This window comes from Asparagus officinalis, chromosome 8 (genome assembly GCF_001876935.1).
Source record: "Asparagus officinalis chromosome 8, Aspof.V1, whole genome shotgun sequence".
In the NCBI taxonomy this organism is placed as follows: Eukaryota; Viridiplantae; Streptophyta; class Magnoliopsida; order Asparagales; family Asparagaceae; genus Asparagus; species Asparagus officinalis.
The window spans coordinates 126097854-126110008 of NC_033801.1; the positions used below are offsets into that span (position 1 = coordinate 126097854).

Here is a 12155-nt window from a genome sequence, read left to right on the forward strand (position 1 = left end):
GTCGACCGGACCGGTCGACCGCCACCTGTTTTTCCTGATTCTGCTGCTGATGCTGAAATTCCTTCACCTCCAACACCATTGGAGGGTGCTGCTGATGTAGCACAAATATCACGAACATACCCAGACCGTAGCTGATAGTTTTGGTATATGCCACATCAGCATACAACGTATAGGAACACACCAGTCCTTGTCTACTCAATCAAGTACACAAAGTTTATACGTTCGTCATGAATTATTCTAACTAGTAGCTATATGTGCAGCTCGTGTAGAGAAATATTTCCGGGTTGTGGTGATCAAAGAGATAAAAGGAGCCCAATTCGGCCTCCAACTAGAATCTGCAGTGAGGGAAAGATTGGTAAATGTTGACAAATATGAAGATGAGGAAGAAGGAGAACTAGAGAAGATTGTTGAGTTTTTCCAAACCCCATATTTCAAAAAGGGTTCAGCGATCACCTTTTATTTCCCTGCAACAACTCATGCCCCAGAGGTAATTTAATCATGTCGATATTTGCATATATTAGGCTAGTTCTTTATTTCTTTTTTCTTGTTTTTTCCAATTATTTTAATTTTGGGGGTCGAAATTTTCAGATAACATACACAGTTGAGGGGAAAGATGCAGTGAAGATTGAGGTGGAGAATGCAAATGTGGCTGAAATGATACAGAAATGGTATTTGGGTGGGTCTAGAGCAGTGTCTCCTAGCACTGTGCAAAGCTTGGCTGAGAAAATCGGAGCAATGCTATCTGCTGCTTAAGAGGTTTTATTGTAATATGGTTGCATTTCATGTTTCTTTTTTTGCCCCCCTAGTGAAAACCTCAAATAAATCCAGGTGTTTGAGAGGTTGGCAATGTTAATACCTTTGTACCTGTAAAACTTTCTAATCCTGTGAAATGCAATGGATGCCAAGAGTTTTTTTTTAAAGATGGGCTACTAATATCTATTTCAGAGGATAAAGAATTGAATAAAAAATTAAGCTGATAATTGTATTGCACAATATCCTATTTTTATCCATTGTTTTATTTCTTAATTATTATAAAAGAAATTTTAGTTTTACCAATAGACAGGATTTGAATCCTAAAGAATGGTTTTGAGCTCTTGAAGAAACAAAAAACAAAATAGTACTATTTGTTGCACTACTTTTTTTCTTAGTACAAGTATTTTTTTTCTTAGTAAAATTACTCGTAATATGCATCCAAAAAAAGAGAAAACAGGGTAAAAAGAGTAGTGCAACAAATATTAATTACTTGATCACATTTACCTACAAAGACAATAATACTTTCATAAAGAAAATCCAGAACAGGAAGAAAATAGCCTGAAATAGACATCTAAACTTGGTAACACAATGCTTGTAAAATCATGCACCCATTAGGTGCTTCTTGTCCATGCAGATGAGGTCTCCATTTACATTTTATGATGCGAAATAAATAAGCAAATAAATAAAAATACTCGCATAAATGATGAGAAATATTCCCAAAATCACGAAGACCTGTCAATATATATAAGAGAAAGATAACATCAGCATTCAATTTCTCCTCCAGACAGTAATACATTCAATTATAGCCATAACCGAAATAATATCAATAATATTTCTAAATCTTCTATACAGTGCTACCGTATTGTGGTATTTATCATTTCGCACCAGAACGAAAGGGAATGTGTTATCAAGGCTATCAAATGGGCAACCATTTTCTACAGATTTGGATGCTACTACTGATGAAGATAATCATGGAGATGGATAAAACACTGATATGGACAAATTGATGGTTTTTGTAGTTTATTGGCCTGAATTTTTTTTTTGGGGTTTGGCTGAGGGTGTTTTGGCTATCTTTTCTGGGTTATAGTTCTTACAACTGTAGACATTTCGTTAAAGTCATGAAAAGTGAACATAAGCACTCCCGGTTCCTCTTTAAAGAAAATGCAATGTTATCAAGTTCCATTTTGTTTTTCCAGGTCATGTATCACTGGGATATTTATAGTTCTTACAACTTCAGATATTTCTTTAGACTATTATTATATTAGTGAAAAGCGGGACATATATACTCGCTGTTCTTCTAAAAAGTTTGCAGTGATATCAAGTTCTATTTTGTTTTCCAGGCCATGTTCCATATCCTTTTGACAAAGTTTCAAAAAGGAAGGCATGCAACAGGAGAATATATAACATAGTCCCGTAATATTAACGGTGAGTTTTAATTTAGCTGGCTGGATTACTATTTTGGTAATCCATCCTTTTTCTCAAAAAAAAAAAAAACATTAATGGTGAGCCAAAAAAGGATCTCTACATTGGATCAGTGCTCTAATCCTCAAATCCGCTAATCTAAAAGCGGACTAGAGATTTCTTTGGTGCATCATAATGCTCAAAGATCAAGACCATTGAATGCTTTACTGTGTGCAAATGAATTTCACGAGGCATGGATGGAAATAAAGCTTGAGACCTGTGCTCCTATCAATAAAACTCCAATAACCCTTGATGTGATGTTATCTCAACCAGTGGCGTAGTTAGGGTTATTTTTTGCCCTGAGCAAAAAATAAAGGCACTACCACATATTTGCTCTAACGCAACGGTTCAAAACCGTTGCGTTAGCCATGGAACCGTCGCCCTTGAGCAAGTGCGACGGTTCTCAAACCGCCTTATATACTGCCGTTGCCCTACCTCTATCGTAACGGTTTTGAACTCTATTGCGACGGTTTTTTGAACCGTTGCCCCTACATCTAACGCAACAGTTTTAAAAGGTAAGCGGTTTTTAAGCCATTGTAACGGTTTTGATTGAGCTATTGTGACGGGTTTTAAGCTATTGCAGCGGTTTTGATTGAGCTATTGCGATGGTTTTCAAGCTACTGCAGCAGTTTTTTTAGATATTACAACAGTTTTAAAAAACCTAACGCAACAGTTTTAGTAGGCTAAAGCTATGGTTTTGATAGAGCTGCGGCAACAGTTGGAGTTATTGCAACAGTTTTAAAAGACCTAACGCAACAGTTTTAGTAGGCTATAAGTATGGTTTTGATAAAGCTACGGCGACAGTTGGAGCTATTGCAACAGTTTTAAAAGACCTAACGCAACAGTTTGGATTGAGCTATCGCAACAGTTTGGATCGAGCTATCGCAGCGGTTTTGATCGAGCTATCGCAACGGTTTTAATCGAGCTATTGCAACTGCTCAATCGAATCTGTTCTTGGTTTCCTTCGTCAAAATAATTATAGTATTCAATTACCTGGACAATCTTTTTAAGAACATGGCTAAGTCAAATTTTAATACACAATATAAAAATGATTATGTTGAGCATAATCAACCATAATGATAAGTGCCAACATACATCAGTATAGTATAAAAACTACAAAGTATTAAATCCACACTACCAACATTTCAACTCAGAAAATATCGTACCGAACTAACTTTCAAACAATGTACATCAACATTTGATTACAAAACATGAAACTTCTCGGTCAAAGACTATATTCTCTATTTGTTTCTAAAAACTTGTTCCTCAATGTCAAATACTCACTAGGAACCTGTCAGTATCAATCTCAATCTTGGCTTTCATCATTTCTGTACCTGTGTAAATTTCCATGAATCAGCATAATTTTTGCAATGATGATAATAAAATTGGGGAAAAAAGATGTTTGAAAAGGAAGTTAAGAGAACAATGTACATCATGCTTGTTTGTTGCCACAACCAAATCCAACCATTTTAACAAAAAAGGCTAAAGTTATCAAGAGCATCTAATCACAGCCATATTCGTCACCCTTATCCATAATCCCAACAGGGAATGAGCGAAGGGGGTCTTTTTTAAGTCACTTAAACATTATTCGGACAAAGCGGCGATAAACCAGTTTAGTTACTAAATATGTTTTATTTCAGGCTAAAACATATATGTTGAACCCTGAAATTAATGACTATTTTGCTCAGAAGGATGAACCAATTCAACTATAGTGAAACACTAGTGAGCTGCATCCGTCGCTGATTCTTGGTTCTCTGGAATGGAGCTACAGCAGCACAAATGCAGCATTTATGTACTCGCGATGGCCGCAGCAGATGCTGCGAGTTTTTGGAAGTAAAAAGGATTTGACGCGGTTTATTATAAAAAGGATTCGGCACAGCTTCCTTAACAGGAAGTGCTGCATGCAGATCGCTTACAATAAATGTTGCATTTTCACTTGCAGCGAAATAAACAGTTTGCTGAAAGGATATAATTCATTGGAGCTGCATGTTGGGCTCTCTTTATAGATTGAAACTAAATGAAACGGAACCAAACAGACACTTGTTTGACGAAGCTACCAGTTTCTTGTCTAGGTTTGAGCCCAGTCTAATCTCACTGCAGTTAAGTTTCATCTATATAGATATAGATTACACATAAAGATTGTATAGAACATTTAAGTGCATATGACAGTTACTTGATACATAAAATGCATTCTGAATGCTTAGATGAAGGCCGATTGGTTGGGGGCTTAGTTAGTCTTTAATAACATATATGTTTCATAGCCCCTTTATCTTTGGGTCTACAACACTGGGTCAATGTAAAACTAATGACACATCCCAGAAACACAGCACAAATAAACGGATACAGTTAATCTGAAACAGGGGAATAGTTTCTGACACCGAAATCTTCACTTCCATTAAGGTTTATACTAAATAGGTTTAGTTATGCCGTCCTCAGTGACTACCACGCAACATGCACTAAACCTCGAGCTCGCAATGGAAGAAAAATAAAGGGCCGAAATTTGAAGAAGGAATGATTCAGGAAGTAAGTCTTAACTGTTAGATTAGTGCCTGTCAGTTAACATAAAATACAATACATGATTTCGAGTATAAACAATTCAAGCAACATACGACAATCAGTTGTACTACCTTAAACCTGAAGAGTTGGTGAAGGAACTTGATTGTGATAAGGGAAGTCACAAAAAATTGAACGAGGACCACGAGCTACGGTTGCCAACTTTTTCCTAGCAGCTTAGACTTCGTTATGTAACTACAAAAGATGACAGTTGGATAAATCTTGACAGATATCTGACTAGGATTAGGCAACAACTTGTATTGGTATACATAGGCAAAAGCTTAGGCTCATGGCCCACTCTATCCCACAGACCTATGAAATTGAATTTGCCTTTTACAAATAAAAATGTGCATGCAATAGGTTAAAAAAAATTAAGAGCAAAATAATTAAGTGGATCGGTATTTTATTTTTTCCAGGAAAAAGAGAAATTTGGTAGGTTATTGGATGACTAAAAATGTGGTTTTTTTAATGCTTAATCTAAACTAACCAGTTTCAAATGTGGTTTTCCCAATTGCTATGTTAAAAGACCTATATATATGACACTCTCCGGTAACTCCCGTTTCAAATGTGGTTTTCCCAATTGCTATGTTAAAAGACCTATATATATGACACTCTCCGGTAACTCCCGATATGCTACAGTTGTCAACCAGAAACCAGTTTAAGGTAATCATTTAATTACGAAACACTATTTATTGGATAGACCCTTTGTATTATCATAGAGCGAGAAGAAAGCAACGAGGAAAAAGAAGTAACTGAAACGAGTCAAGAAAAAACTATAGAAACCAGTTCAAGAGCTAAGAAGGCTAAGAAATGTCGAAGTGTAAAAGGTACTTGCCTCTTTATGATCTAGAACACTAGCAGCCTCTTCAGGAAGTTTAGTATGCGCTTTAAACCTGTCAACAAAGCTTGGACTAACTGGACGTCCAGTTACTTCACTCAACATATCTGCAAATGTTTGAATCATACTTGTAGCTTGAGCTTCTTGTTGTCTCTTCATCTCCTCTTGTTGAGTGGCCACCACCTTCTTTGTTATTGCTTGAACAATTGACTCAGGGACTTGATCACATGGATCAATGGCTTTCTCCTTATTGCTTTGTAGCATGCTTACATAGGTGTGTTGTTGTATCTTTGCATGATATGTCCTACACTTTTCTCAAAGTAAAAAAAAAAAAAAAGGTTTTCAGCGCACACCATTTTCAGTAATGTACATAGGTGTGTTGTTGTATCTTTGCATGAAGTACATGATCACCTTCTCCATGCCATGTGGAACCACAAACATAGTTGGCATCCCGGTCTACAACATGAAATCATATTTATAAATGATAGCCAATAAACAATCTAAGATTGCGTCTAAACTTTTGATAATCTCTGTCTACTATTTTTCTTGGCGCTTACCGAAGCTCCAATAGGCACCCCATTTCTTTGTGAGGTGGCGAATACTAGCGCATTTCCTGAAAATTTATCCAGCTCGCATGGAGAAAACATGCAATCCTTCACATAAAGACTTGTGTAGTGATTGACTCCTATGAAATCCACTCCCTTTCGTAATTTGGTCTTCTCTTCATCTGTGAATGTGGGTAGCCTTGATCCAAGGACTCGACGCATTTCAATAGGATAATCACCTTGTAGTAAAGGATCCAGGAACCTTATAAAGCCAAAAAGTAACTTCAATATTTCATTTAATAAATATGACATATATATGAGTGAAATCTTTCTATTAACTTCTTCAAACAAACTTGACATTACCAAGCCATTTCAAAAGAGAGTGCCCGCTGAGCTGCCAAAATGTCTATTGTGATATTTCTGAGAGGTTCATACCACTGGGTCATAATCACAATTCCAATAGAGCCTCCTTGTTTCGCCTTAATAATTGATTTCACATTAATAACCACTTCGTGTCAATGAAAAGCATGCAGCATATTGACATTTTTTATCTGGTAGATGTTTTTGTAGATGCCAACAGCCCTTGCGTGGGATAATATGATATTATGTGCAGCGATATACGGTTCGGTTGAAGAATCCCTGAAAGAACATTTCAAACGCCTAATTTTAAGACATAAAAACAACATAGAACTTTGTTACTAGCTAAAAAGTACTAGTACATGTATTATTGGCTTTTGTGGAATGGTGTTATTTTACAATCTAACAGGGAGATTGCTTTAAAATAAACAAGCTAAAAGGGGGAAAAAATGCATTAATCATGTCTCCTATTAGCCAGAAAATTGCAATTGTCTGAAGATAGCAATTTTTTACTCCTAATTTGCATTATCGGTCATAAGATAGACATTGGAAATGTACAAAAGTTACCTGAATAATCATCCGATATAGCCTTTCTCTCTCCGCTGCGGTAAAAGTAGAAAAAGCTTTGTCAACATCCTACAAGTTCATATTTGCCAAATTACAACATGCGACGTTATTCTTTCTGACTACTGATTATACATTTTGAATTCAATTAATCCCGTAAAAGTTTGTTAAATTTTTTTTTGTTACTAGCAGAATAAAAACGTACGTTCCCTTTCTTCAGTTTATGATACAAAATTCTGCAATTTGATTAAAAGGCACAAATTGAGAAGGAATGAGCATTTAAAAAAAAGTAAAAATTGCAACTTTCTCACGGCATATCAACGATGATTAACAACAAAAACACGGGTTTCATTTCAAACGTCAGAGAGATGAAAAGGGATTTGAGCGCCAGAGTGAGATTACCTCTGAAACCCTATTCTCTCGAGATTTGGAGGCTTTAGATTCAATGCATTTCTTTTCTTTATTCAAAACTTTCAGCATTTTTCCCTTATTTTCTGCCCAACGTGCACCAAGAAAATTAGCAAATTTGACTACAATTGACATCAATTGAATTTATAATACACGAATTCTAGAGAAATAGATCAAATCTAGAACCAATCTAGAAATTCAGATATCACTGATGAAAAAAGCCCCTGCAATCTAGCATAATTTTTTCTGAAAATCAATCGATCCACGCAGAAATTTCTAAAAACATACTTAAATAATCACGAACTTACTTGAGATTAGATGAAGATCGAGGTTGAGAGGATCGCTAGGGCTTCCCTTGTATCAAATCGACCTTGCTCATTGACTCGAAGAAGGATTCTAGGGTTTTCGAAATCGAAATCCAGGTGAAGAGAGTGGAGATGAGATCGACGATTATATGTTGATCTTGGCCACGACGATTTTAGGGAGCGGAAAATTTTGGCCATGGCGATTTTAGGGAGCGGAAATTTTTATGGATTTCGTTAAGCGGTCAGGGCCAAAAGTCTTCCAGAGTTAGAGAGGGAGATATTTCGTTAAGTGGTCAGGGTCGTGGGCTTTAAAAACTTAAGCTCCAAAAGCCAAGGAACAATTATTTGGTCCAGGGATAATTACTAGGCCTATGACAACGTTTTTTATAAATTGTTGCATTAGGCACTGTAAATCGTTGCGATAGATATCTAACGCAACAGTTAAAACCGTTGCACCTTAACCGTTGCAATAGATCAATTATGTGGTAGTGAGGGATTGTGTCGAGCAAGAGGAAGTAGAGGAGACCGATGTTGGCGATTGTGTCGAGCACCGTCAGGTTGCGTTTAGGGAACACATTGTCGAGAAATCTGCGGCTGTGGCCGAGGGCTGATGCCGAGGGCTGATGGGCCCAACAGGATCCTGTTGTGCGCGGCGGAAGCTTTCTAGGGCAACACGAACAATAACTCGAACTAAACCACAAACAATATGCAAACCACAATCACAGCAAGAACAAAGAATTTACGTGGTTCGGCAAGTTGCCTACGTCCACGGGGCAAGGAGGGGGGAGATTTTACTACTAGAAATCAAGGGAATACAAATAGGGTTACAAATCTCTCAGACCAAACCCTAAAACAAAGCACTTGATCTATCAAAGCTCTCCTACAATTGGATGCAACAAATCTCTCTTAGAGGCTGCTCAAAATCGTCCTCCTTATTACCTAACAAATCAGGTTTAGGGTATATATAGATTTCAAACTGAAACGGGTCAAAAAACTGAAAGCCCAGCCCAAAACGACGTCGGTCGACCGGCACGGTCGACCGCGATCAATTCCGGTCGACCGGCCCGGTCGACCGACCAGCTCCCAGTAGAAAATCCAAAATCCAGAGAACCCCTCGGTCGACCGCACCGGTCGACCGAAACACCTGCGGTCGACTGGCCCGGTCGACCGACCTCCTTTCTGTCGCACAGTAAGCTTTGTACACGAATGCGGTCGACCGGACCGGTCGACCGCCGCCTGGTTTGCCTGATTCTTCTGAGTTTCTGTAATTTCTTCAATTCTCCACCTCGGCGAATGTTTCCACCAAAACTGAGCCGACACCAAATCATCCAATAGTTCCTCAACAAGTCCAGGAACAATACTCGAGCTGAAACACGATCTCCCCCCATCTTGATCAACTGATCAAACCGGCTGCATCTAAAGACTGCCTACGTATCCTCTTGCCCAAGGAATCAAGCCGAACGTAGTTCATATTAATGGCCTCCAAAGGCCTCAGCACTGAAGGATGTTCAAAAGCTTCAAACAATGACCAAATTTCACTCCTGAAACAACTTTGGTCAACATATCTGCAGGGTTGTCATTTGTGTGGACCTTCTCCAATATGACATCTCCATCATCCAAGACGTCCCGAACAAAGTGAAATCTGACGTCGATGTGCTTCGTGCGCGCATGATAAACCTGGTTCTTCGCCAAATAGATAGCCGACATACTATCACAATATATCCGAATAGTCTCCTGAGAGATCCCTAAGTCCTCCAATAATCACTACAACGCCTGAAATCTACCATAGCGGTCGAAAAACGCTATGGTATTATTTCATAGCGTTTTAATCAACGCTGTGTCAGAACCCGCTATAGTAGGTCTGTGGTTTTACATAGCGTTTCCCCAAACGCTATCAAAAAGTTTCCAACCATAGCGTTTTTATGTAGCTATAAAAGAGTATTCAATAGCGTTTCTATATTGCTATGACAAATATCTTTCATAGCGGTTGAAAACGCTATTAGTTAGTTTCCAACCATAGCGTTTTTATGTAGCTATAAAAGAGTATTCAATAGCGTTTCTATATTGCTATGACAAATATCTTTCATAGCGGTTGAAAACGCTATTAGTTAGTTTCCAACCATAGCGTTTTTATGTAGCTATAAAAGAGTATTCAATAGCGTTTCTATATTGCTATGACAAATATCTTTCATAGCGGTTGAAAACGCTATTAGTTAGTTTCCAACCATAGCGTTTTTATGTAGCTATAAAAGAGTATTCAATAGCGTTTCTATATTGCTATGACAAATATCTTTCATAGCGATTGAAAAACGCTATTAATTAGTTTTCATTCATAGCATTTCAACGTTGCTATTGTCTTACATTTGATAGCGTTTGAGTTACTACAATGGCGTTTCAGTGAATGTTGTCTTTCTTCTTTTAATAGCATTTCAGTAATTGTTTTCACTTCTTATAGCATTTCAGTTGTGCCTATAAACCTTTGAGGTTGAACTAGAAATAACATCCAATTGTGACAACCATAAAAGGAAATATTTCATTTAAAGATTCAAACTGATACATAACCAAGTTGTAGCATACAAGAAGAGTCAACAAAAATGTGCCAAAAAACAAATACTAGTCTTTGGATAGTCCAACATGGAGTACAAGAAATTAACCATAGTACACAGAACAACAGAAACCAAATTTGCTGTATTACATATGACTTGGAAGACTCATCATCTCAACACCATTAATTAAAAATCACAAGCTTATATTAATTTCTTTAATAATTTTGTTTAAATTTGTTATTAATGAAAATAAGAAGACAATAATTTGTTCTTTATTAATTTCTGCATGAAAAACTGGCTTTAATGATAGCAAAGAGAGTCAATACCTTTATTTGAATGGTTAGGTTGCTCTTTCTGATCCATAGCTTTTCTTTATGGTCAGGGTGAAAGCGATTCACCTTCAGGGTCAGCATGCAGCTGGTACTCTCCAGGTAGCTGGTCTCATTTCCCTATATTGATATATAAGGCTTGAGCATTAATTTCTTGTGTGAATATTGGTGTAAACATAATTGATATAGCTGATTGCTAAATGTATAATACAAGGAGCAAATGTTGCTTACCTTGCTTATCACTGTCAAATGTCCATCAGTAGGATGTGATATTTCATTCTGACCACGTATAACAGTCCCATCCTACTCTTATGCTTCAAATTCACTTCAAAAATGGTATATCGTCTAGACCACAGTATCTTTTCCGAATCAAGGAAGTGAGAAACTTAGACCTACTCTAAATATTTACGAGCAAATACAATGGCAATCTATAGTAGAATAACTGCTACACTTAAAAGCGTCCCTTAAAGATGTACAATAAACTCTGGAGGACAGCTACTCAGACCATTATGCTTTATGCATAAGAAATTTGGGTGACTAGTAAACAACTTGCATACTGAATGAATGCATAACATGAGAATGTAGGGATTGATTATAACAAGGGGAAAATGAGGAAATCCAGTATACTGTCATTGGTTGTTTCAATTAACTAACAGGCATACGATGGAGCTCCCACTTGCATAAGGCTACAGCCTATCACCAAAATATTAATAATGATGAAAACAAAAGATAAACGATGAAATTTTGAGATAATCATGTCGACCAGGACCAACAGGTGCATAAAGAATAACTTACTATGAAGTAGGTAATAAAACCAGAAGTACAAAAAAAACTTGATCGGCTTAGTAAAATGGATTGTTGTCTATGATTCCAACACAGAAAATTGGCCTTAACAGTGCTGTTGGTTTTGGTTGTTCACAGAGGAAGAGGAGAGGGAAAGGGAAGGAGGGACATGGAACTGACCTCACAAATTACGGCAGGGAGATCCAATAAATACATGATGTGCAGTGAAAGCGCATATGTGCTCGATACTCTCAAACTATAATTGACTTAGTTATGTACTTATATTCAATACCAAAGTGTGTGATATGGTATCAAATTGGAGATCTACATGTTACTAATTTCGAATAAAGAATAGACCTCTAACAGCACAGTAAAAGGTGGCAAATGAATGGTTCACCAACACAAAAAATAAAATCACGTTTTTGAAGTCCTCAAGAACACATGATTATATATGCAGATGTTTTAGGCCATGTAGCTTATTGTCAACAGGACATGTTGTCCATTTAAACAAAACTCAAAGAAAAAATGCTCTCCTGTTTAATTTCTGAGTATATGAGCCAGAATAACTAAGTAATACAGATTAATCTGATAATAACAAAAACCAGAGGAAAACAATTATAGAAAACATCACTAATAACAAAAGATAAAGTATCAATTATAAACCTTAGTACATAAATCAAGTTCTGCGTAGAGTATGGCGTGATCTGTATGCA

The 12155-nt window shown here is 37.0% G+C and overlaps 3 protein-coding genes and 1 long non-coding RNA gene across 5 annotated transcripts in view; 1 reads left to right on the forward strand and 3 right to left on the reverse strand.

The window, feature by feature from the left end:
• LOC109821880 (probable chalcone--flavonone isomerase 3) overlaps positions 1-920 on the forward strand; it is a 3739-nt gene extending 2819 nt beyond the window's left edge. Inside the window, exons 2-3 of the mRNA XM_020388038.1 lie at positions 246-487; positions 589-920. Coding sequence (XP_020243627.1) covers positions 246-487; positions 589-753 — 407 coding nt within the window. The 3' untranslated portion in view covers positions 754-920. The remainder of the gene's footprint in view (positions 1-245; positions 488-588) is intronic.
• On the reverse strand, positions 3258-6797 carry LOC109822569 (probable inactive beta-glucosidase 14). Of its 2 annotated transcripts, none has more exons than XM_020388783.1 (5): positions 6514-6797; positions 6163-6412; positions 6017-6061; positions 5603-5914; positions 3258-3548 (listed from the first exon to the last, which is right to left on the reverse strand). In XM_020388783.1, exons 1-5 carry the CDS (start codon positions 6594-6596, stop codon positions 3537-3539), a joined length of 702 nt encoding a protein of 233 aa, XP_020244372.1. In that variant the 5' UTR covers positions 6597-6797; the 3' UTR covers positions 3258-3536. The 2 variants fall into 2 exon arrangements, with proteins under 2 accessions (XP_020244372.1, XP_020244373.1); XM_020388784.1 differs by having other exon boundaries at positions 6163-6390; positions 6514-6625.
• Positions 6855-8062, reverse strand: LOC109822443. Its single transcript, XR_002242128.1, has 3 exons — positions 7788-8062; positions 7474-7565; positions 6855-7109 (listed from the first exon to the last, which is right to left on the reverse strand). It is a non-coding gene; the product is annotated as an uncharacterized LOC109822443 (long non-coding RNA).
• LOC109821881 overlaps positions 10575-12155 on the reverse strand; it is a 38950-nt gene continuing 37369 nt past the window's right edge. The window contains exons 16-17 of the mRNA XM_020388039.1: positions 10891-10962; positions 10575-10779 (exon numbers count right to left, since the gene is read on the reverse strand). The gene's annotated coding sequence lies outside the window, so the exon portion shown is untranslated. The remainder of the gene's footprint in view (positions 10780-10890; positions 10963-12155) is intronic.